The following is a 24,264-nucleotide window of genomic DNA, read 5'->3' as shown; positions in this document are numbered from 1 at the left end:
TGGAACTGGGAAATATTGGAGTTACTGGAACTGGGAAATATTGGAGTTACTGGAACTGGGAAATATTGGAGTTACTGGAACTGGGAAATATTGGAGTTACTGGAACTGGGAAATATTGGAGTTACTGCTGGCACTGGAGGATTTCTGCCACCCTAAAAACCAAACCAACAACAAAACCTGCCCACATTTCTCAGCTTCCAAGCTCTGCTTAATTTGCCTTTTCCATGGTGTCCCTTCTGCTGGGAGCTTAGTGTGAATAGAAGAGTACAGAAAAAAAACAAGTTACTGCATGAAATAAATGTATTTATTGACAGGAAGGAGCGTGAAACAATGTAAAGCAATTAACAATGCAATTAATGGCTAACTGTGGTAGAATATACTGTAGAAGCAAGTTTATCTCTGAGTATATTGAATAAATGATATCTATAACAATAGTTTAATACTCCTGTCCTTTCACCTGAATGGTTCCCATGACTACAAGATTAATGTTGGATTATTAAATGAGAGTTTTCTATGTTTTTTTTTAAGAAAAACTGTGAGAAAATTCAGGTTTTTTCCTCTGAAGATGTTCATGGCTGCTCTTCTCTTTGTTCCACACTCTGCTCCACCCTCGTGATGTGGGATTTCTGGGTTGGTTTATAATGAAAATAAAGAGCTGGGTCTGACCCTTCAATCCCACAAATGGAAGCTGAGCTAACCCCGAAGTTCCTCCTTAATTGTCCTCAAATGAATAAAAAGTTCAGTGAGAGTTAAAATGCAAACAGAAGGAAGGATGGGCAGTGGTGGAGGGACAGAGAGAAATATTCAGAGGGGAAAAACATCCATAAAACCTGGGACAAAAAGGGAAAAAGAAAATATTTAAGATTATTAAAACACAAGGGAAAGCTTTGGAAGGAGGTGGATGAGTTATGCAGCTCCTCATGAGAATAACAGATAATATATAGAATTTTTAATGAAATACTGAAAGATTATGAATGATTACGTCTCACTCAAGCTAAAGGAAATACAAAAGAGAACTCTTCAGCTGTTCAGGGCATCAGAATCATAGGATATGACCCAAATCCCACTGGAATTCACTTCAACACTGCCACTTCTCCAAGTTAATTCACCTTGTGCAATGTAGCTCTTGGAGCTTAACACTTAAGGAAACCCCATAACACAAAAATAACCTTTTTTTTTTTTTTTTTTACCACAAGAAACAAATGCAAAGGGTTCATTAAAATCATTCCCCAAAGATGCTGAGTACTTAACACTGGATCCTGCAGTGGTTTCACGTGGAAATCTCCCATTTTCCTCCACAGGAGACACGTGAGGAGCTGCTGGATCAGTTTTTGGTTTTGCTTTTAGGTTCTGTAAAAGTAGAATTGCTCCCTATGTAGCAAACAGGGAAGTTTCATAGAAACCAGCAAACTCGCAACCAGAAGTTAAAATTAAACGAGAATAAGTCTGGGAAGAAGTAATAAATAATAAAAATTATCTAGTTTATAATAATTCTACTGAATAACTTGGTTTTCTGGCAGTGCAGGATCATTTCAGCTCCTTGCTGTGCTCCCAGCTTTGTTTAAAGAAGTGATCCTTCAAGAGCTGTTCTAGATTTAAATTTTATAAAGGTAAAATTCTCTGTTAGATCAGTTGGAAAGGAGCTGATTCGAAACACTTTGTCCCAGACTTCACCTACAATCCACTAAGGGTGCAAAATTCTGATTGCATCAATAAAAAGCTTGATTTTTGTTGCAGAAACATGCTCAGCACGATGCTTGATTTTGGAAGGACTTCACCTTGAGACTGCTTTAAAGTGTGACCGCTCCAGCCTTGGCCAAATTCAGGGCCAGACTGCAGAAAATATGAAATATTTTTAATATTGAGGCTCTGAATTCCCAGAGCTCATGTTTAAAATCACTGAGATTTTCAGTCTATCTGAATGTTGGAGTGCATAGATCAGTTTTAGGCTGAAACCCCAAGATTAAACCCTGGATAGTCAAAATCTTTTTTCTTGGGCTAAACACCTGCATGAAAAATCATCAGAGCTTCAGACCTGAGCAGAGAAGCACAAATCTGTGAGAAAATGAAGATGCAATTCTTCCTGGAGCACCTAACACTGAATTCCTGCCACAACCTGCACTGAGGATTTCCCTCATTTATCAGCTTTTTTAATTCTGGGTCCAGGTGAGATCTTTCCAGCAGTCAGTTCAAGGTATAATATAAAATATTCTATATTTTGGTGTCTGTCCTCTGCAGCAGGTGGCCCAGCAGGTGCAGGTGGCGAGAGCTCTCAGCATTTCCCTGCAAGGCAACAAAGCAGCAAATCTCAGCCCAGTCCCAGCCCAGCTGTTCCTGCCAAAGCAGGAATAAATTCCCTCATTTTTCTGGCTGGTTTTGGGGGAGGAAGGAGGTTTGCAAGGAAAATGAGGGAATTCAAAGGCTGGGATGAGGTGCTGAGCGCTGTTTCCAGCAGCTCCATGCTGTGGAGGTTTGATCTCGATGATTTTGGGGTTTTTTTATCCATCCCAAATGATTCTGTGGGATGGGACAGGACTGAGCCACTCCATCCCAGCTGCTGAGACACACAAACCCCCAACTACCTGAACTCCACCTCCTACCACAAAATACCTTGGAGAAGGGCATCAAGGAGGTCTGAGGATGACAAGGAGCCAAGGCCAGGTGAGTTATCTGCAGCTGGGGGAGCGGGGATTCCTCTGGGAGCATCCAGCAGGCTGCAGCTCTGGGCAGTGAAGAGACCAGAACAGTCCATTTCCAGCTGAACTGCACTGAAATGATTTTATTTTTTTTTTTTCCTCTCTGCTGGGTTCTGGGAGAACCTCAGTGACTTGAAACGGGACTTTAAATCTGTATTTCTAATGGAAATCTTGTTATATTATTGCATTTATTACATGCACTCTGGTGGGAACTCTTATCTGACCGAGGCAAAAAAGACCTTGTAAAAGATAAAAGAGATGTAACATTTTTTTTTTTGTTTTTAAGCACTGAATATTTGCCTAATCCTGGAAATTAATCTTGGAATTAGACATTGCCTGTGTAAAGCAGCCATGGTTACCTCCTGAGGAACATCCTGTGCCTGGGCTTTATGAGTCTGAAGCAAACACATGAGCTCTGTGTTCTCCTCGAGCTTCAGGCAGGGGGTGGAGGTTGGACACGAGTGCAGAACCTGCAGATGACAGCAAATCCCGTGGTTGCACAAGGACAGGAACACTTAAGCCAGGCTGGAGATGTGCTGGGCTTGATCCTCACCTGCAGCTGGGGCTTTGCTCCCATCTGGAGCAGGCACAGAATCCCCTCCAGGATCTGGGCTCTCCGGAGCCTCAGGACCCTCCCGGCGCCGCTGTCCCTGGCAGAGCTCTGGGGCTCTGTCACCAGCACAGTGTGGGCAAGGGCAGCACAGAGCAGGGGGGTCAGACCTGCGTGGGACACCATGGCACAGTCAAACCCAGCGCCTGACCCCTGGCAAATCTGCATTTTAGGGATTTGGGATCTAAGCCAAGCCCCGTGCTGGAGCTGTGCCTCTCACCGTGGTGGTCAGGCAGATCCACTTCCACACACACCCCATTGCTCTTGCAGCTTTTCAGGACCTGAAATGAGGAATACCCAGGTGATTCCTGACTTTTGGCAGTGCCAAAAATACCCTTTCCTCCCCCAAATCCCTCATAAAAATACCCTTTCCACCCCCAGATTGTAGCCATGATATTTTCTGAAAAATCCTTTCTTTAGGATTTTTTTCTCCTGAGAAGCTGAGAGGCCTCAGGAACAAAATGCAAACATTGATTATCTGCTGCTGTGGAATGCAACAGGTGCATCTGGGATTGGGCTCATGTGGTTGTTTCTAATTAATGGCCAATCACAGCCCAGCTGCCTCGGACTGTCTCAGTCAGTCACAAGCCTTTGTTATCATTCCTCTTCTATTTCCTTTATTTTATTTCTATTTATTTCCATTAATTTCTATTTATTTTATTTATTAATTTATATTCCTTTATTATTTTTATTTATTATTTAAATATTTTTTTTTTTTTTGGCCAATCACAGCCCAGCTGGCTCGGACTGTCTCAGTCAGTCACAAGCCTTTGTTATCATTCCTTTTCTATTTCTTTTATTTTATTTCTATTAATTTCTATTTATTTAATTTATTAATTTATATTCCTTTATTATTTTTATTTATTATTTAAATATTTATTTATTATTTTATATGTATTATTTTATTTCTATTTCTTTTATTTTATTTCTATTTATTTCCATTTTCTATTTATTTATTAATTTATATTCCTTTATTATTTTTATTGATTATTTAAATATTATTTATTATTTATTATTTTCTGTTTATTATTTTATTTCTACTCTTGCTACCCCTTCTGATGAAATCCTTTTTTCTATTCTTTTAGCATAGTTTTAATATAATATACATCATAAAATACTAAATCAAGCCTTCTGAAACACAGAGTCAACATTGTCATCTCTTCCCTCATCCTGGGACCCCTGTGAACGCCCCCACACCAAATCCCTCTGTAGCCACATCAGAGCAGAGCTGCATGGAACACCCTTGGTTATTTCCAACACCAGGAGGTCCATGAGCTGCTTTTAGTCCACCTTGGCCCCAGCAGAGCCCCCAGTTTACCTGCAGAACCCTCAGGTAGCCATTCTCTGCACACAGGTGCAGGGGAGTTTTCCCAGCGCTGTCCTGCTCGTTGACGTTGGCTCCCAGGGAGATGAGGTCGCTCACCATCAGGTGCTGGTTCTTTTCTGCAGCAAGATGTAAAGCAGTCTGAGAAGGGAAGAAGGGCACAGAGTTGCAGTGGAAGGCAAAAAAAAGTTTAAAAACAACAACATTTTTTAGATAATAAAGTGAGGAGTTGGGATTTTGGGGTTCTGTTCCCACTTGTGCTCCATCACTCCCTCCCCATTCCCATTTTCCCCTCTTTTCCAGGACACCAGAACGATGTTTGGTGCTTGGCTGGCGTTTGACAGAGGCTTTCAGGGGATAAAAAATGACTTTTTTTCCATGGCAAATGAGCCTCCTACCCTTTCCTCTGCATCCTTCTCGTCAATCTTGTTGAGGGATGCAAATCTTCGGGCCAGGGCGAAAGTCAGAGCCCTCCTCCCCTGGGCAACAGCCTTGTGCAGCAGCCTGGAAGAGAATTCAGTTGGGAACAAGCAGAAGAGAAAGGAGGGGTTAAAACCCCCCAAAGGGAGGGGTAGAAACCCCCCAAAGAAATGGTTGAAACACCCCAAAGGAGTGGTGAAAACACCCCAAATGAGGTGTAAAAACACCCCAAAGAAATGGTTAAAACCCCCCAAAGAAATGGTTGAAACCCCCCAAAGAAATGGTTGAAACCCCCCAAAGAAATGGTTGAAACCCCCCAAAGAAATGGTTGAAAGCCCCCAAAGAAATGGTTGAAAGCCCCCAAAGAAATGGTTGAAAGCCCCCAAAGAAATGGTTGAAACCCCCCAAAGAAATGGTTGAAAGCCCCCAAAGAAATGGTTGAAAGCCCCCAAAGGGAAGGGTAAAAAACACCCCAAAGGAACAGGGAGAGTGCATTGTAAAGCATAAAATACTAATGCTGGAAAAATGCTGAAATTTTGGGATGTTTAAGGGTTTATTGCTCTCTACAGTAAAAGTGCAGTTGCTGATTTTGTCTGCAAAAAATGGGACAGAGAGGGAGGGGTAAAACCTGTTGCCATTTTCATCAGGAGCCAGCAGCTCTTCCTCTGGGATGTTCCTCAGCAAATTCTCCTCCCTGTGCAGCTGGAACTGGAAGAAGGAGAGGGCAGAGAGGTCCTGCCTGGTGAAGGAATTTGGGGTCGGCCTCAAATGTCCCTCCACATCTGGAGATCCCCTGGGAGCTTCCAGCAGCATCTCTGCCAAGCTGGGGACTGCAGGCGTGTCCTGGGGTGCAGAGTTCCTCAGGAGACATTCCTGGGGTGAAAAATTCCTTGGGAAACCCTTGTGGGATGGAGAATTCCTCAAGAAAGCTTCCTGGGATGGAGAATTCCTTGGGAAACCTTCCTGCAATGGAGAATTCCTCAGGAGACATTCCTGGGATAGAGAATTCCTCAGGAAACCTTCCTGCGATGGAGAATTCCTCAGGAGACATTCCTGGGATAGAGAATTCCTCAGGAGACATTCCTGAGATGGAGAATTCCTCAAGAAACCTTCCTGGGCTGGAGAATTCCTCAGGAGACATTCCTGGGATGGAGAGCTCTTCAGGAAACATCCCTGGGGTGCAGAATTCCTCAGGAAACATTCCTGGGATGGAGAATTCCTCAGGAGACATTCCTGGGATGGAGAATCCCTCAAGAAACCTTCCTGGGATGGAGAGCTCTCCAGGAAACATCCCTGGGGTGCAGAATTCCTCAGGAGACATTCCTGGGATGGAGAATTCCTCAGGAGACATTCCTGGGGTGCAGAATTCCTCAGGAGACATCCCTGGGGTGCAGAATTCCTCAGGAGACATCCCTGGGATGGAGAATCCCTCAGGAGACATTCCTGGGATGGAGAGCTCTCCAGGAAACATCCCTGGGGTGCAGAATTCCTCAGGAGACATTCCCGGGGTGCAGAATTCCTCAGGAGACATTCCCGGGGTGCAGAATTCCTCAGGAGACATTCCCGGGGTGCAGAATCCCTCGTGAAACCCTCCTGGCAGCTCAGGGCACCATCCTGCACCCACCAGCCGCCCCCATTCCCGCCTGTCCTGGAGAAGACCCCAGGCGAGCCGGACCTCTGGGTGCTTTCCTGCTGACCATGGAGGGCAGGCTCCGCCTGTCCCCTCAGCATGGGGTGGAAATCTCTCCCGGAGGAGCGGGGGTGAAGCTCTGCTGGTCCCTGCAGGCCCCCGTGTGCCTCCCTGCTCTGCCAGCGGCAGCTCTGCAGCTCCCGGCTGAATCCCTGCCAGAGCCCGTCTGGCACGGGGCGCTGGGGCTCCTCCCCGAGCTGGCTCTGGTTCAGATCCTCCTGCAGCACCTCCACCAGGATGTCGAGGTCCTCCAAGCCTCTGGGGCTTTGCCCAGCGCTCTGCTTGCTCTGAAACAGCAACAGGAGGAGGAGGGAAGGGGAGGGAGGCAGACATGAAGTGTCCTGTTCTCCCTGGGTGATAGAACAGGAATTCTGCCCCAGGAGCCTGGCACAGAGGGGTTCAGGGTGTTCTGCATACCTGTCTAAGCTGTTTCTCTGTATAAGGGTGAGATCTCCTCTTCTCTGCTGGAAAAAAAAAAAAAAAAGGGAAGGAAAGGAAAGGTTCAGAGCTGAGGAGAGGCACACACACAGAGCAGAGATTGCCACCAGTGCTGCCCCAGATAAGAGCCAGATAAGCCAGGCAGGGTGGTGATGCTCAGCTGGAGTGGAAGGGACCCAGCAGGGACCACTGAGCTTGGGACAGGAGTGCTCTGGCTCTTTGGGTACCTCACAGGGATGATCCTGCTAGCAAAGGAGGCTCAGTTACCAAGTGAGGCGTTTCCAAACCTGTTTTTCCTGAGGATCCTTTGGCTACCATCTTCACTGCTGAGGCTTCCTGAGGAGACAAAACCACCCAGCTTCAGTGTGAGGAGCTTACAGGGAGGAGAGATGAAACAGGGGCAAATACTGGGACATGAACAGGGTGCAGTTGCCTCCTGGGCTATGGGTTCTGCTCAGCAGGGGCTGCAGATGGACAGATTTCCACGAGTGGGCAATTCATTCATGGCAGCTTTAAAAGGATCTTTACAGCAGCCTGGGAGTTGATCAGCTCCTTGGGCTGCTTTTGCAGGGTCTGGAGCAATATTTTTGCTGTTTATTGGGCCATCTTTGCCTTGACTGAATGATGCACAGCACCCATGGCATGGATGGGTTCCTGCTGCCACTGCCTTGGAACTGCCCCTAGCCCAGCCCTGGTTCTGTTTGAAATTTGGTTTATTCTCCACTTTTAAAAGCATTGGTGGCTGGAAGAGGCAGCAGCTGCAGAACAGCCAGTGGGGTATGGCTGTGTGCCCCAGGGTGCTGCAGGAACCCTCCCAGCCCTGGGCATTTCTCACCTTGCCTGGAGCTGGGTCCAAGCCTTTGGACAGTCGGATTTTCCTCAGCAGTTCCCGCACTGGCATCTTCACTCTCACACCCATGTAGCGCTTCTGAGGGGGATCAGAGCTAAGTTCAGAGTCTGGAAAAGTCACAACACGATGCTGAAAGTGACACAATTGTCTGAGCTGCTGGGGAAGGGTGGGAGGGCGAGGGCAGCCTGGGGAATGGGCTCTGATCCCCGTGCTCATCATCACTTGTGGGAAATTTCCACATCTCCCTTGGCTCTGCTCAGTAACTCCTTCAATGAATTCCTTCTCAGTTTTCCTGCGTGCCACAGAGCGTGGATTTGCTTTTGGGGAATGTGGATTTGCTTTTGGGGAATGTGTCAGCAGTGTTTAGGTGTCTGCCCCTCTCACACTCTCATTTTCCTGTGTTGTGGTAAATCTGCCTTTGCACTTTCCTGTCCTGTGGTTTGTGAAATTGTTATCACTGCAACAAGGAGCAGAATTTGTTCAAAATGAAGATGGGGATGCTCTGTCCAGTGGCTTTGCCCCGTGGCTCTCAGTGTGTTTGGGAGTTTTTGTGTCCTTCAAAGTGAAACAATGATTTTCTGCACTGAAATGGAACAGTTACTTGAGAATATACCTCGTTGTCCAAACAGGCTCTCTCTCTGTCAAAACAAGCTGCTCTGTGATTGTTTGTGTTAGGTCTCCTTGCATCTGGTGCCTGCATCCCCAAACTTGAAAGACTTGCCCAGATTAGGAGCTTAAATCCATTGGCTTTTGAAATACCTTTTATGTAACTCTGGCATTCACATCCCTGCCTTGTGTGTCCCCCTGCCTGGGATAACCTTTATCTAAAATTCATTCAGTAACAGATATTACCATTAAAAAATTACAGATTTCATGCATCAGATCAGGGCTTTCCCAATGAAATATGAAAATGAACAATGGAGAGAGCCCCAGCTCCAAGGGAAGCAGAGCCTGGGATCCTGAGAGCAGGAGAAACTTTCTGCTCCCACTGCAGCTCGTGGCAGGAGGAACAGAAACAGCTGCTTGTGATCAAACACAATTCAGGATGAAACAACTCAACAGCCTGAAATGAAAGAGGTGCATTGGTCCAGAGGCTGCTGGTGCTGTTAAATCAAACAGGAGCTGCCTGGGCCAATATTCCTGACCAAAATCTGTGTGTGGGATCCCCAGGAGGGGAAGCAGGGGAGCTCAGCAGATGGGAATGGAGCAGCTCCTGGTGAGAGGAATGGTGGATTTGTCTTTCCAAACCAGCTGTGGGGCCACTGGTGGATAAAACCAGCACTGGGAGAGAAAAGAAACAATGGGAAGCATTCCACTGATTGGTGAATGGAATAAGAGATTTTCTTTTACAAATAAACTTTAGGTTTGCTGAGAAACGAAATGAGACATTGAGAGATGAAAGAAACAATGGGGAAAAAAAACTCCTAAATTCCCTAAGAATTAAAAATGAAAAGGGAGGGTTATACATTAGAGGGGAATCTTTGGGATCAGGTGTGGTGGGGAGTCTGAACCTCTCAAGTACCTCAGAAATGGGGAAAACCCCCTAAATTCCATAAGAATTCAAAATTAAAAGAGAGGGTTGTACATTAGAGGGGAATCTTTGGTATCAGGTGTGTTGGGGAGTCTGAACCTCTCAAGTACCTCAGCCAATGGGGAAAAACCCCTAAATTACATAAGAATTCAAAATTAAAAGGCAGGGTTGTACATTAGAGGGAAATCTTTGGGAAATCTCTGGTATCAGGTGTTCTGGGGAGTCTGAACCTCTCAAGTACCTCAGAAATGGGCAAAGAGAGAAGGGAAACGTGGCTGGAAATTGGGATAAAAAGGAGGCTGCATCCTCCAAAACTTGGAGAGACCCCAGGGGATGCCCCATGGCCTCTGCCTTGATTGGAATAAAGCCAAAGGACTCCTCTGTCTCCTGTTTGGACACCAACCTCTGGTGTCTGTGGGTTCATTTTCCTAACCTGGGATGGCAGAGAGCAGCAATCCTGGCAGGGGAACCAGCCCCACAAGATGTGGTTTCTTGTTGCGTGATTTTGTTTCCCAGCCCTCCAGCAGGAGGGAGCGATCCCCATCCCAGCAAATGGAGCCTTTGGAATGGAGATGGGGCTGTTGTTCTGTGCTGAGACTTCTGGCACTTCTCAGTGTTTAACCTATCACTGAATAATCAAAACACTGAACTCTCCAAAAGCAGAGTTTGTTTCTAGAAATGATTATTTTTTTTCCATAGATTGGTGTTTTGGCAATGAATTATTTACTGTTTGGAGAGCATTTTAAAGGTTACCTTGAGAAGCTTTATCACAAGCTGGTAAGATTGCTATGTGTTGTTATCTGGGAAGAGTTTCCAGTGACAGATCAGACATTTCCTAGGAACTGAGGGACTCTGCAAAGGCAGTGATTCACCAGCCACACTTTGCTGTGACTTTGAAATGTTAATAACTCAGAAGGTCACATCTATTACCCTGCTGTTAGCTCAGAGCCAAACTTGCAATTCAGAATGCAAATGAGCAGCAAAGCGCTGGAGATGGACAGAAAGGAGGGAACATTGGGCATCCTTTGGAATTTCTGACCTCAGCAGCAGAACACGGCAAAATCCAGCCAAGCCTGAGTGGGGGGAATCTGAACATCTCTGGGATTGCTTTGTGCTGCTCAGAGCCCCAGGCCCTGCCAGCTGGTGCAAGAAGCACAAAGTAGGGAAGGGGAATAAAGATTTTTCTCTTACCAGGAGCAGCAGGCATCCCTGGAGGGTTGCATGGAGGAGGAGGAGGGTGGTAGATCTTGGGGCTTGCCACGTTCAGCTCAGTTAATCCAGAGTCTGGCAGAGATGGGCTCTGCTGGAAGCAGCTCTTGGGACTGGCAGTTTCTCCAGGCAGGGGAGATCCCTGGCCTGGGCTGTAGCCACAGATTTCACCTTCTTCACTCATGTTTTGGTTGACAAGCAGCTCAGGGCTCATGCAGACTGTCTGCAACATCTCCACTCTGTGTGTGTTTGCAGAAAAAGATGAAAGAGAAGAGGGGAGGGGAAAAAAAAACCCTGTTCAGTTGTGTTAAAAAAAAAAAAATTAAAAATCAATCCAGTATCACATGGAGACCGTGGCAATGTAATTAATCCTCCAATGTAATTAGCTGAGTCCAGCTTCCCTCTTGTCTTTGGAGCAGCAAGTTCCAGCAGGGGAAGAATGAAAGCAGCCTTGGGATCCCAGCAGGCACTGGAAGCAGCTTTTGAGAGTTTCTTGGCTGCAGCTCTGCTCTTTATACTCAGGTATGGTTTGGAGGATGGCAGCCTGGGAAGGCTCCACCCTCTTTCCTTACAACCTGAGCAGCTGATGAGGAAATGAGTTTTCCCAGGAAAAAGCTGAGCTTCAAGTTGATTTTTTTTTCCCCCCTGCTGTGAGAAACAGAAAAAAAAAACCCCAAAAACTGATTTACTGGGAAGGGAAAAGCAACCTCTGACTTGGAGTTGTGCAAGTGAGTAAAGTGGTAGTAGATCCTCAATTAAATGTTTTGGGAATTCCCAAAAGTGCTTTTCTGGCATAGTGGGTGAGTTTTGTTCTCAGTAGCTGGTGCAGTGCTGGGTTTTGGATTTAGCAGGAGAATATTTGCTACCAAACTGATGCTGCTGTGCTTGCCCCAAATGAAGGAATTTTCCCAGACAGGAGGTGCAGGAGGAGTCCTGAGGGAGCAGCTGACCATGGCCAAAGGGAGATCCCATCCTGCAGGAAAATTACCCAAGATTTAAATTAAGGGACTGAGGCACCAGTCTCAGGGCAGCAGCTGGAGAGAGCTCTTGTGTTTATTGTTTTAATTGGAGTTTACTTATTTATCTCTCTGATAATGAAATTATTATAATGAAATTATCTCTCTGATAGTGAAATTATGTTAATTTCCTTCTAGTATTCATCTATTAAACTGTTCTTATCTCAACCATGGCTTTTTTACCTGCTCACAGCTCTCTCCCCACCCTGCCAGGCACTGTGGGGTGTGTAGTGCCACAGGGGTTAAGCCATGACAAATGGGGACACTTCCTATAGGAAATCTATTTCCTTGTCACCAGATCTCAGTGTCAGATCTCAGCTCCATTCCCATGTCCCTGGGAAATGTATTTCACCCTGTGGGCTGTGCCATTTCAACTGAACAAGCAGATATTTCTCTTAAGTAGCTAGATTGGAAAAAGGATTACGATGTTATCAGTTCCATCTCCTTCCCTGGCTGTGCCCTGGAAAGCATTTCAGATTTAATCCCAAACAAAATCATCTTTTCATCTTTGCCCTCAGCCTGGGCAGAGAGCAGCCAGACTTTCTGGGGCAGATTGAAAAGAACAAGATGACATTTGTGCTGTGGTTTAAAGTGGGCAGTGACTCCTCTCCCTGGCCTGGCCAACCCCATCTCCCGCTTTCTCTGCACCGGGAGCAGCAACCACAGGCTCAGGGATGTTGAAAGGATTATTCAGGTATTGATCAAAGGAGATTTGGTGCTTGTAGAACAAGCAGGGAATCAGGAGCTGATCTGCATTGCAGTGGCCCTTCCCTGGCTGCCTGCCCCACTGATTATTGCTGATTTAATTAATGCAGCTGGGAACGGGGACGGGTGAGGGAGAGGCACGGCTGGGGCCAGGCTGTGCCACCATCACATTTTCTGAAAAGTCCTCTCTGCCCAGGATTCTTCTCCTGGGAAGCTGAGAGGCCTCGGAGAAAAAGAAAAACAAGAATTATCTGATTTGCTTCTCCTGTGTTTTGCTGTTTTGGAATGTGGTTTGGACATTGTTTACCACCTGGTCATTATTTGATTGATTTTATGTTAATTGTTTTACCTTAATGGCCAATCATGGTCAGGCTGTGTCAGGACTCTGGAAGGAGTCACAAATTTTTCATTATTATCTTTTAGCCTTCTGTCTGTATCCTTTCTGTATTCTTTAGTATAGCAGAATACAATATAATACAATATAATACAATACAATATAATACAATATAATATAATACAATATAATATAATACAATATAATATAATACAATATAATATAATACAATATAATATAATATCAGCCTTCTGAGAACATGGAGTCAGATTTATCACCTCTCCCCTCATCAGGGTTGCTGCAAATTCCACAAGGCTTCACCTGCACCCTCCGTTATCCCTGTGAAATCCCTGCAGCTCAGGGCCTGAAGGCACAGGGAGCCAGCAGTGAGTTCCCTCCTCAGTTTGTCCCAGGGGAAGGGATTTGTCAGAGAAATTTTCACTTTTGGAGTGTGTTTGCCTGTCTGACACAGAGACAGCCACAAGGTGTCCCTTCCTCCAAGGGCACAGTCACTATAGGAAATAAATTCATTATATGGAATAAAATAATGTGGAGATGCTGCTGTTCTTAAGGTAAAATGAGCAGTTTAATTTCTGACTCCAACATTCATAGATTTCCAAAAGTGACAGTGGGTTGGAGGGTGACAGTGCCACCTCTCCAATGACACTGCACAAACCAACAGCCCATCCAATTTCTCCTTCTCCATAAAAGAATGCAAAACAATCAGTTATTTACAGAAAATGTGCGAGAAAGTTCATTACAAGAATGTCAACATCAGAAGGATTAGAAAAACTTTAAAAATCAGGGTGACAGGACACCTCCTGCTCTCTTTGGGGAAATATTTCCCTTCCATTCCCCCTGCTTTACTGCATGGATTGCATGAGTACAGGAGGAGCTGGAGCCAGGATCCAGAGCCTCAGTGCCACAAACCCCTGTGTTATCCTGGAAATACCCTGAAAATATCCTGAAAATACCCTGGAAATATCCTGAAAATATCCTGGAAATACCCTGAAAATATCCTGAAAATATCCTGAAAATATCCTGGAAATACCCTGGAAATACCCTGAAAATATCCTGAAAATATCCTGAAAATATCCTGAAAATATCCTGAAAATATCCTGAAAATATCCTGAAAATACCCTGGAAATACCCTGGAAATATCCTGTGCAAGTCTCTAGGACGAGGCACCAGTTCAGGAACTCCTCCAGTCCCAACTCCACCATTCAGGAACTCTTCCAATTCGAGGTGGGAGAATTTGGCCTCCTGCAAACAGGAAATTACTGCAGTGACTCACTGCATTTATTGGCCAGTAAATCACATCAGAGGTTGCTCCTCTTTCTATTCTCCTCCAGCCCTTATCTTTAGGGAGATAGTTTTATCTTCTTGTTTATAACTTGTGATTACATCCACAGTAAAGCAGGAATTGGCCGGGGGTTTGGCACAGGTGTTGACCTGCACTGGTGAGGAATTGACCTTTCTATGGCACAGAAAAGGCCAAAAATGCAATTTTCAGCCACAAAAAGAGAAGTGGATTTTCAAATCTGGTGAGGAACTGCCCTTTCTATGGCACAGAAAAGGCCAAAAATGCAATTTTCAGCCACAAAAAGAGAAGTGGATTTTCAAATCTGGTGAGGAATTGCCCTTTCTATGGCACAGACAAGGCAAAATGCAATCTTTAGCCATGAGAAAAGAAGTGGATTTTCAAACCTACCAACAAACCCCCTTGGAATGTGGACACTGCGAGGTCTCCAGGGCTTTGTATTTGTTTAACTGGGAATTTTGTGGTTCTGCTTCCAACCTCACCAGGTCCCTGGCGTTTTGAAAGAATCCTTTGTTGCTCTAATTTCAAACAGCTCCCATGAGCCTGGCTCTGCAAACAGGCACTGCTGGCTATGAGCTGTCCACCTCCAGCCCCATCCCTGGCTGCTCAATAGCAATTTTCAATCTGGACCCTCTAATAACGCTGCATGGAGTCCTCTTTCATCCACCAAGGCAGGGCAGGCTCCAGCTTGCACAGCAGGCACAGGGAGATCCCAAAAATGACTTTCCAGGATTTGTGGATGCTGCTTCAGCCAGTGCTGATTCCCACAGGGAGCTCCCTATGGGCTGAACTATTTCATTTAGTACCCAGTGAAACCTGGGCTGGGGAAAGTGGCTTTTACTCAAGAGTGTGGAATATTTTCATTATCTTCCACAGTTTTAGTGATTTCTTTCTTGTGTTTTTTTACACAAGAGTGCGGAATATTTTCATTATCTTGCACAATTTTAGTGATTTCTTTCTTGTGTTTTTTACACAAGAGTATGGAATATTTTCATTATCTTCCACAGTTTTAGTGATTTGTTTCTTGTGTTTTTTTACACAAGAGTGTGGAATATTTTTGTTATCTTCCACAGTTTTAGTGATTTCTTTCTCGTGTTTTTTTACACAAGAGTATGGAATAATTTCATTATCTTCCACAATTTTAGTGATTTCTTTCTTGTGTTTTTTACACAAGAGTGTGGAATAATTTCATTATCTTCCACAATTTTAGTGACTTCTTTCTTGTGTTTTTTACACAAGAGTGTGGAATATTTTCATTATCTTCCACAGTTCTAGTGATTTCTGTGTTTTTTTACGCTCTCCGTGCTTCTATTCTAAAAAAAGGGAGAAAATTTCAAGTATTAAAGGTGTAAGAAAAGAGGATATGATTGGGTGAGGGTCTTCAGTGGCAATCACCTGGGGCAGGGGTGAGGGTCAGGCTGGGTTTGGGCAGAAACAGAGCTGAGCTTTTAGCAAAGACAGGTTTGCACTGCAGGAAAAAGCACATCATCAGTTTTGTTCTGGGGTGGGATTTTTTTTCTCCTTTGTACATTCCTGACATCCTGATGGATTCCTGACATCCTGATGGATTCCTGACATCCTGATGGATTCCTCACATCCCGATGGATTCCTGACATCCCGATGGATTCCTCACATCCCGATGCAGGAATTCACATTCCTGCCGTAATATTTTCAGTAGAAATAACCAGCACCCTCTGAAGTTCTCAGTGAAAATTTAAAAACCCTGCAATGAGGTGATTTGTGATGGGCAGCTCTGCACAACGTCTCTCCCTGTGCAGTTCAGGCCGTGCTGCCCGAGGTTTGAGCTCCTTTTCTGCCTTTGGATGGAGGGTGAATCCCGTCTCTTCCCTGCTCCCTTGTTCCTACATGTTCCCGAGCACACACCCACTTTAACAGCCTCTGCCGGGGTAGGTGTTTGTCTGTCTCTCCCTCTGGATGCCAGCTCGGATCCCACCTGGCTGAAAAGCCTTTGTTGCAAAAGGTTTCCTTTATTAAAATCCTCCTTTGCATATTTGGGAGGGGGTGGGTTCGATTTGCACTGATGGAGAAAGGCAGGAGGAGGCTCTGCAGAGCCTGCTGAGGTGACAAACAAAATGTCAGGAGAGATTTGAAAGCTCGTCTTTAAAGAGAATTGTGCATCCCTAAAGGTGAACATAATCTGCGTGAATACACCCCGAGATAGGTGGATGGGGAGTGTTGAAAAGGCTGAATAATGGGGATATTTAAAATGAAGAACTGGAGCGGGGTATGGGTGGATTTTCCCCTGGGAAGCAGAGCAGGGATGTGGAGGCTCCATTTGCATGGCAAGCGCTGCAATTGAGATGTGACAATTGCGGCGGTGGCGGGGAGGGGGGGTGGTGACATCGCCGCGGGGTTTGTCACACGCTTTCGGAGTAAACATCCACCCGATTAATTACCCTGATTAATTACCCACGCCGGCACTGCCGCGGGGTCACCCGGGGTGGCTGGGAGCGGTGTCCTGAGCTGGGCGATGCTTCACAAAGGAGCAGAACCTTCTCTGGGGGAGCTGAAAACCCCTGCTGAAGGCAGGAGGGCACGGGGGGCACCGCTGTGACGAATCCCAGCATCACTGAGGCTGGAAAAACCCTCCGGGGTCACCAAGTCCAACCTGCGACCCATCCCCACCCTGTCCCCAGCCCAGAGCACTCAGTGCCACCTCCAGCCCTGCCTTGGGCACCTCCGGGGATTTTAAATATCTTCATTACTCTATATGTTATATTTTATTCTATACATTTTTCTATATATTTATTTTATTCTAGACATTATTCTCTATATTTATATTTTAAATATATTCATTATATCTTCATTATTCAGCCCTTTAAACACTCCCCATCCCCTTATCTCGGGATTTACAGATTATGTTCACACAGATGACGTTCACCTTCAGAGATGCACAATTGTCTTTAAATTGAGCTTTTCAACCTCTCCTGATGTTTTGTTGGTCACCTCATCAGGTGACACCTCCTTGGGCAGCTCCTTGCAGTGCCTGGCCACCCTTTCCATGGGGAAATTCCTGCTGATGTCCTCCCCTGCTGGAATTCGGGGCTGCTCCCTTCTCTCCTTCATGTCCCTGGATGAGATCCCAAATCCTCTGCTCCTGGCAGGGAGCTGTGCAGAGCCACAAGGTCCCTCCTGAGCCTCCTTTTCCCCAGGCTGAGCCCCAAGGTCCCTCCTGAACCTTCTTTTCTCCAACCAGAGGCAGAAAGTCCCTCCTGAGCCTCTTTTTCTCCAGGCTGAGCCACAAGGTCCATCCTGAACCCCCTTTTCCCCAGGCTAAACCACAAGGTCCATCCTGAGCCTCCTTTTCTCCAAGAAGAACCAGAAAAGTCCCTCCTGAGCCTCTTTTTCCCCAGGCTAAACCACAAGGTCCCTCCTGAACCCCTTTTTTTTCCAGACTGAGCCAGGAAGTCCCTCCTGATCCTCCTTTTCTCCAAGCTGAGCCCCAAGGTCCCTCCTGATCCTCCTTTTCTCCAAGCTGAGCCCCAAGGTCCCTCCTGAGCCTCCTTTGCTCCAAGCTGAGCCCCAAGGTCCCTCCTGAGCCTCCTTTGCTCCAAGCTGAGCCCCAAGGTCCCTCCTGAGCCTCTTTTTTCTCCCGGTGAGCCCCAAGGTCCCTCCTGGAGCTCCTTTTCTCCAGGCTGAGCCCCTTCCCAGCTCCCCAGGGCTTCTCCAGCCCCTCCACCCCACAGGTGAGGCTGACAATGGCCCTGTCCCCTGCTGGGTGATCCCCATTGTTTCATTTCCAAGAATTTCCTGCCCCTGACTCATCCCTGCTGGTGCTCCATGGTTACCTCCAAATGTTTTCCTTGGATCCACAGCTCCCTGGTGGCGTGTCCAGACTGTTTTTACCTCCCTGAAATGCTGCACCGTGACGAAATTCCTCCTGTGTGGGGCTGCTGGGAAGGCTCTGTCCCCCTCAGAGGGGAACTTTCCAGAGTTTTCACCTCTTCAGCACAAGCAAAGCTCTTCTCCCCTGGGATATCATTTCCTAATTTTAATGCGGTGATCAGATGCAGTTGATTGTGGATGACTTCTCAGCTGTGTGGTCTTGAATTGCAGGTGATTAAAGGTGAAGAAATTATTTTAATCTGCCCGGTTTTGATGCCTTGAGGCATCTGGGGATGGGATTTGGTTTGCCCTCGGTGCAGCCCTGGGAATTATCAGTCTCCACGGGGAATGATGCAGCTGTGGGCTTGATTTTTGGTGGATTTCTGGAAAGATGAGGAAGGAGAGGAGCCCTGAGCTGCCGTGGGAGGGGTTTGCTGGTGTTCCACGTTTAAAATGCGCCGTTCAACCTAAAACTGCCCGGTCTGAGCCGTTCTGTGCAGCAACAGTGACCTCCCCTGGGCAGGAGGAGCTGCCAGCGCTGGGTGCTCCTGTTCCAATCCAGAATGGAATTATCACCCTGTCCCAAATGGAATTGGTCATCTAATCCACAGTGGAACTGGTCACCCATCCCAAATGGAATTAGGAACTCATCCAAAATGGAATTGATCACCCCAGTCCCAAATGGAATTGGTCACCTCATCCCAAATGGAATTGATCCCTCAGTCCCAAATGGAATTGGTCATCTAATCCAGAGTGGAACTGGTCACCCAGTCCCAAATGGAATTATGAACTCACCCCAAATGGAATTGGTCACCCAGTCCCAAATGGAATTGATCCCTCAGTCCCAAATGGAATTGGTCACCCCAATCCCAAATGGAATTGGTTACCCCATCCAAATGGAACTGGTCACCCCAATCCCAAATGGAATTGGTTACCCAGTCCCAAATAGAATTGTCACCCAATCCTAAATGGAGTTTGTCACCCAATCCCAATGGAATTGGTCACCCCATCCAAATGGAACTGGTCACCCAATCCCAAATGGAATTATGAACTCATCCCAAATGGAATTGGCCACCCAGTCCCAAATAGAATTGATCCCCCAATCCCAAATTGAATTGGTCATCCCACCCCAAATGGAATTGATCACCCCAATCCCAAATTGAATTTGTCACCCAGTCCCAAATGGAATTGCTCCCCTAATCCCAAATGGAATTGGTCACTCCAATCCCAAATTGAATTGGTCACCCAATCCCAAATGGAATTATGAACTCATCCCAAATGGAATTGGTCACCCAGTCCCAAATGGAATTGATCCCCCCAATCCCAAAGGATATGCAGCACTTCCCAGCTTTCCAAATAACTTTGGATCAACTTTTTTATTAATCACTTTTCTGACAGGGATCTTCATCAATCTATACTGCACAAACATCCAGATAAAAGTTTAGATTTGGAGGCCTAATAGGGATGGAAAGACAAAAGGAATGAATCTTATTACTGTAGCATTTTGATGGCTTCTCCTTTTGTTGTTCCTCATTTAATCCATTTTCCACTAAGAAAGTTTTTTATTCAGACAACAACAACAACAACAACAACAACAACAACAAAAATAAAAATTCAGACATTTCCCTTCTTTTGTTGGGGTTTTTTTCTCCTTCTGATTTCTTTGCCAAGCAAACCTTTAGGAATCATCTGCTGTGGTTTCAAAGGCAGCCTGTGTGTGCTCCCTCAGCTGATCAGCGCTGGGTTCTTAGCAGAGCACCTGAAATGGGAGATGGAGAGGAAAATTCAGAAAATTCAGCCCTGAACTCAACCCTGCTGTGGGATGCAGCTGATGGAGCCAAACCTGCTGGTGGCTGCAGTGAGGACTTTGCTGAGCTCTGAGAGGAATAATTTGGATTTTGTGGTGTTGGAGGGGTTGAGTTACAGAAATTGCTCTGCATTTGCAGTGCTGTGGGCTCACATCAGAGGATAAATGGCTGGATTTGATGAGTTTTCAGTGATCAGGGAATCCTCTTTTATTATTCTTGAGCTCTCCCTCCTTCCCCAGCTGCAGAGGGGGAGATTCCTCGTTCCTGCAGAGGCTGGGGTGATAATTCCATGATAAAATCGCCCTTTCTCCAGGGCTGGGAATGGCACAGCCTGGCTCTCCACACCAGTTACCTCACTGCCCCTTGGAAATCAGAATATTTTTATTTTTAGCCACAATTATTATTATCAACCAAGGGAGGGAACTGAGTGGTTTAAGATGTTTCACTCTGCCAAATCCTGGGGCCACCTTCCTGTTAAATTTTAAAGGGAATGCTCAGGGTTCCACCTCCCTAGAACAGGGCTCAGGGATGTTTGTTCTTGCCATTATTTTTCACCCCTTCCTCCCGACGCCTCTGGAAACAAAGTGCACTCAGCTCCTGAGCTCAGAAATGAGAGGTGATGAGGAACAATGGCTCATTTCCTCAGGCTGGACTGGCTGCATGGAGGCAGACAGAAAAAATGGGAATTAAACCCATGGGGCTTCTTGGGGTTTTGCTCTTGAGGTGAAAACCAGACATTAGCGCGGAGGAATTGGCCACATCCATTTGTGCAGGCACTGAAGAGATCTGAAATAAATGTTAATTTATATTTACAAACTCTGAAAGGCACTGGTGGTTCATCTTTCAAACAAATAACCTTCAGTGCTGGCATCAGCTGCAGCTCCAGGGCACCAGGGCGAAAGCATTTCCAAGCTCAGCACTTTCTATTCCTTCTGAAATGCAGATTTTTTTTTTAGGCTACCTGAAGTGGTTTGGGAATTTCTGTGCTGTTATTTGGGTTGAAGGAGGTTAGAGCAGAAAGCACAGGGAAAAATTGCGATTTATTAAGTTTGGCTTTTGAGACGTGTTGTGAAATATTTTTGTAGAAATGAAACTGAATTTTAATTTGTGATGAATGAAAAGCAGAACGAGGTCAAGAAAATCGAGAGGAAGGTAAAAAATAAATAGAAAATGTTTTTCTATCCCGGGTTGTGTCACTAGATGGTGCTGGAAATCAGACCAAAAAAACCCTCAGCAGCAAAAAACCCTCATCAGATTCCAAACAAGTCCAGCAAAAGGGGAAATAGAGGAGAAGGAGTGGAAATTTAATGTTGGAACAAATCCGATGTTTGAGGATGATGTGTGAGGGCTTCCCTGTGGCTTAACACGTGCAGAGCACGGCAGAAATTCCATTTTTAATGCTTTTCCCTCCTTGCAGAGCTGATGTCCCAAACAGCTGTGTTGGTTTCTGGCAGCTCCACCGGGAGCTGGCACAAAGAGGGGGTGGGAGGGACAGAGCTGGGTTCAGCAGAGCTCGGGTGAGGGCTCAGGGGACTCACGGCAGGTGGGATTTAAATGAGGGAATTGTGGAACACAGCAGGGCCATGTCATTGTAAATGAGGGAATTGGAGAACACAGCAGGGCCACGTGGCACAGGAAATGTCCCCTTCTCCTGTCCCTGCAGCTCACTGGGTAACTCAGATCTCGTTTGATTTCCACCTATCCACACCAAACCCCAGTTTCAGCAAAGCTGAGGCCTATTCCAGGCCCAGCAGAGGACAAACTCAAATTTAGGATGCTCAGGGTTAACATTTTGGCAGCTGAAGCCACAAAACCACTTATTTTTTTTTTGGAGTCTGGGTGCTTGAGCTTCTCCATTTACAGCTGGGTGTTTTGAAGGATCGTTTCTCTGCTTTGCTGCTGCAATACAATGCCCTGGCCTGCAGCCAGGCCAAACAGGCTCCTTCCAGCTCTTGCACAAGAAATGTCTCCCTCACCTTTGAATTCCTGCAGCACTTGGGAGCTGCTCTTCTCTCCAGGGCCTCAAAGAGCTTCTCTTGCTTAAAGTGGGTTTTTGCACGTTGGCAAAATGGGGAATTTGGGCCCCAAACACCCGAATTTTCACATTATTATCATTTATTATTATTATTATTATTATTATTATTATTATTATTATTAGGCACCAAACCCCTGAATTTTCACAATAATAATAATAATAGAAATAATAATAATAATAATAATAATAATAATAATAATAATAATAATAATAATAATAATAATAATAATAATAATAAATAACAAGCTCTTAAATCAGGAATTTCAGGGCTGCAATGTCCCTCAAAACCTGCAATGTTCCTAAAAACCTGCAATGTCCCTAAAAACCTCCATGTCAGGGACTCTGGAGCCTGATCCTCAGCCAGGGCAACTGAATAAAACCAGAATTAAGCTGGGTTAAATTGCACCTGCTCTGTATTAAATCTGGCAGCAGGAAAATTTGCTTATTTGGGGTTAATAATTAAAGCCATACACAAGTGGGGAGAAGAAAATAAAGGCCCTAAATCCATTTGAGTCCTCTGAAAGTCACAAACAACAATGGGGTTTAATCTGGGCTCAGGTTTCAGAGCCCTTTCCCATCCACCCAGATTTTATTTCACTGCCAGTGGCCTCCATCCAAATTCCTTCAGCATCAGGGAAACAACTCCCACTGAGGTCACTCCATGGCTGCAGAAAAAATGGGGAGAAATTGTTTTATTGAGGCATAAAAATGCTGCTTATTCTGTGTGTGGTTGGGCATGGGGACAGAAAAAAGCCACGGAAAATAAAGATTTGGAGATTTGTGGGGAAAAACAGGTGAGGGCTCCCCCAAGCTGCTCCTGCAGGGATGGGAAAGGTCAGGATTGTGGTCATTGCTTGGGAAGTTATTGCACTTTGCCTGAAAAAGGAGTAAAAATATTGTTATTCTTTGTCCTCAGCCTCAAAGAGTAGCCTGGAATGGATAAATAATTTTGATTTCAAGAGAAACACAAAGCAAACAAACAAAAAAAATTCTGTAGAAATGGAATTTATTGGGATTCTGGCTGGTCAGAGAGGATGCAGCAATGAAAAATCCCTGCTCTTAAGGTCAATATCCAAATTAATGATACCCAAAATTAACTCTTAATTATGACATTTGTTCTTTGCATAATAACTCTGAATAAGAGCAGAACCCTGCAAAAGAGCCCTGTAAAACTTCTGAGCCTTCTGAGCTATTTGATTTGTTAAATGATGTGTATTTTATTGCCTTTTTGGTTTTCTTTGGTAATTGTGACAGCTGATATTTACCTCAAAATAAGGAAGTACATCCTGTTAATCAGCAAGGCTGAGAAATGCATTCAGAGGCATTAAATTCCTTTGTAGGGGGATCAGTGAATCTCCAAGGGTTGTGACAGAATTTTAAAAGAATTTTAAAAGCCAGGCCTTTGTTTCATTGAGCTGAGGCACAAAATTGAAGGAGAAACATCTCACCAAAGGCAGACTGCTGCTGTAAACAGATCCATTTTACAGAAATTGTGTTGTTTTGCCACAGGAGAGATTTCCTTGGGATTATTCTTGCTTTCATTTGCCTGAGCCATGAACAAATAAATGATGGCTCTGGCAGCTTTTGAGGATCAGCCTCTCTGCCCAAACCAGTCCAACCTGGGCATTGGTTGGGTTGGTTTCTTGCCACGTGTTTGTTTTTTTTTATTATTATTATTATTATTATTTTTATTCTTCTCGAGCGCTCAGTTCCCATGAAAGTGCCAACAGCTTCCCCTCCTTGCTGGGAGTTAATATTTCATTAGCATAAATCATTCTGTGTCTTCTGGAGCCTGACCTAATTTCTCCATGGCTACAAAGCTGCAGCTCATCCTTCCTTGCTGGGGAAATTCAGCACCACTTCCTTCTGCTAAATCCCTGAAATTCCTGCCCCTGAAAGATTTAACTCCTTAACATCAGAGATTTTACCTTTTTTATAGGAAATCCTTTTACCTGAGGTGCAGAAAAATGGGAACACAATCCTGAAAACCTGAGGTTTTTAGGGCCACGCTGGCCAGAGGATGGAAATACCCATTAAAAAAAAAAAAGTGTGGATGGAAAAAGAGGATGGAAATACCCATAAAAAATACCCCCCAAAGAAAAGTTTCATTCTCATAAAAAAGGTTCCAAACTCTCCCTTCAAACCACTGACTGAGCTGTTAAAATTCAGGATTTCAGCAGGGCTTTGCTAACTGAGCCTGTGCATGGATTGAGTGCTGAATTCCTGCAGGAAGCAGCATCTTGTTCCCAAAAAATGACATTTCTCATGCAGCTGAGGTGAAGGATGATGCAATTTTCTGGGGTATGCAGCTGGCAGAGGGGGACTTTGGGTAGGGAAATGAGAAAAATGCAAAAATACAGGTGTTGCTTGGAATTTGCTCCTCTTTATCCAGGGTTAAGAGGCTGATGGAAAACACAGCTCACACAAGGGG

The 24,264-nt window shown here is 45.3% G+C and overlaps 1 protein-coding gene across 1 annotated transcript; it reads right to left on the bottom strand.

The window, feature by feature from the left end:
* Positions 1-282: 282 nt before the first annotated feature.
* On the bottom strand, positions 283-18,405 carry LOC129129631 (uncharacterized). Its single transcript, XM_077190031.1, has 14 exons — positions 17,954-18,405; positions 10,751-11,007; positions 8,014-8,135; positions 7,466-7,514; positions 7,158-7,204; positions 6,649-7,027; positions 5,679-6,168; positions 5,029-5,134; positions 4,625-4,771; positions 3,527-3,587; positions 3,250-3,416; positions 3,056-3,166; positions 2,611-2,722; positions 283-2,283 (listed from the first exon to the last, which is right to left on the bottom strand). Exons 2-14 carry the CDS (start codon positions 10,998-11,000, stop codon positions 2,273-2,275), a joined length of 2,052 nt encoding a protein of 683 aa, XP_077046146.1. The 5' UTR covers positions 11,001-11,007; positions 17,954-18,405; the 3' UTR covers positions 283-2,272.
* Between the last annotated feature and the right edge of the window lie 5,859 nt (positions 18,406-24,264).

This window comes from Agelaius phoeniceus, chromosome 23 (assembly GCF_051311805.1).
Source record: "Agelaius phoeniceus isolate bAgePho1 chromosome 23, bAgePho1.hap1, whole genome shotgun sequence".
In the NCBI taxonomy this organism is placed as follows: Eukaryota; Metazoa; Chordata; class Aves; order Passeriformes; family Icteridae; genus Agelaius; species Agelaius phoeniceus.
This window is presented reverse-complemented; position numbering and strand designations above follow the sequence as displayed.

Bases quoted from the DNA above. Each gene is read 5' to 3' on its own strand.
- LOC129129631 (XM_077190031.1), bottom strand. From the start codon at position 11,000: ATGTTGCAGACAGTCTGCATGAGCCCTGAGCTGCTTGTCAACCAAAAC. The intron at 6,169-6,648 runs GCCAGGAGGGTT...GGAATTCTCCAG, and splicing joins GCAGGATGGTGCCCTGAGCT to CCCAGGAAGGTTTCTTGAGG. The intron at 5,135-5,678 runs GTTTTACCCCTC...ATTCTCTTCCAG, and splicing joins CCTGATGAAAATGGCAACAG to GCTGCTGCACAAGGCTGTTG.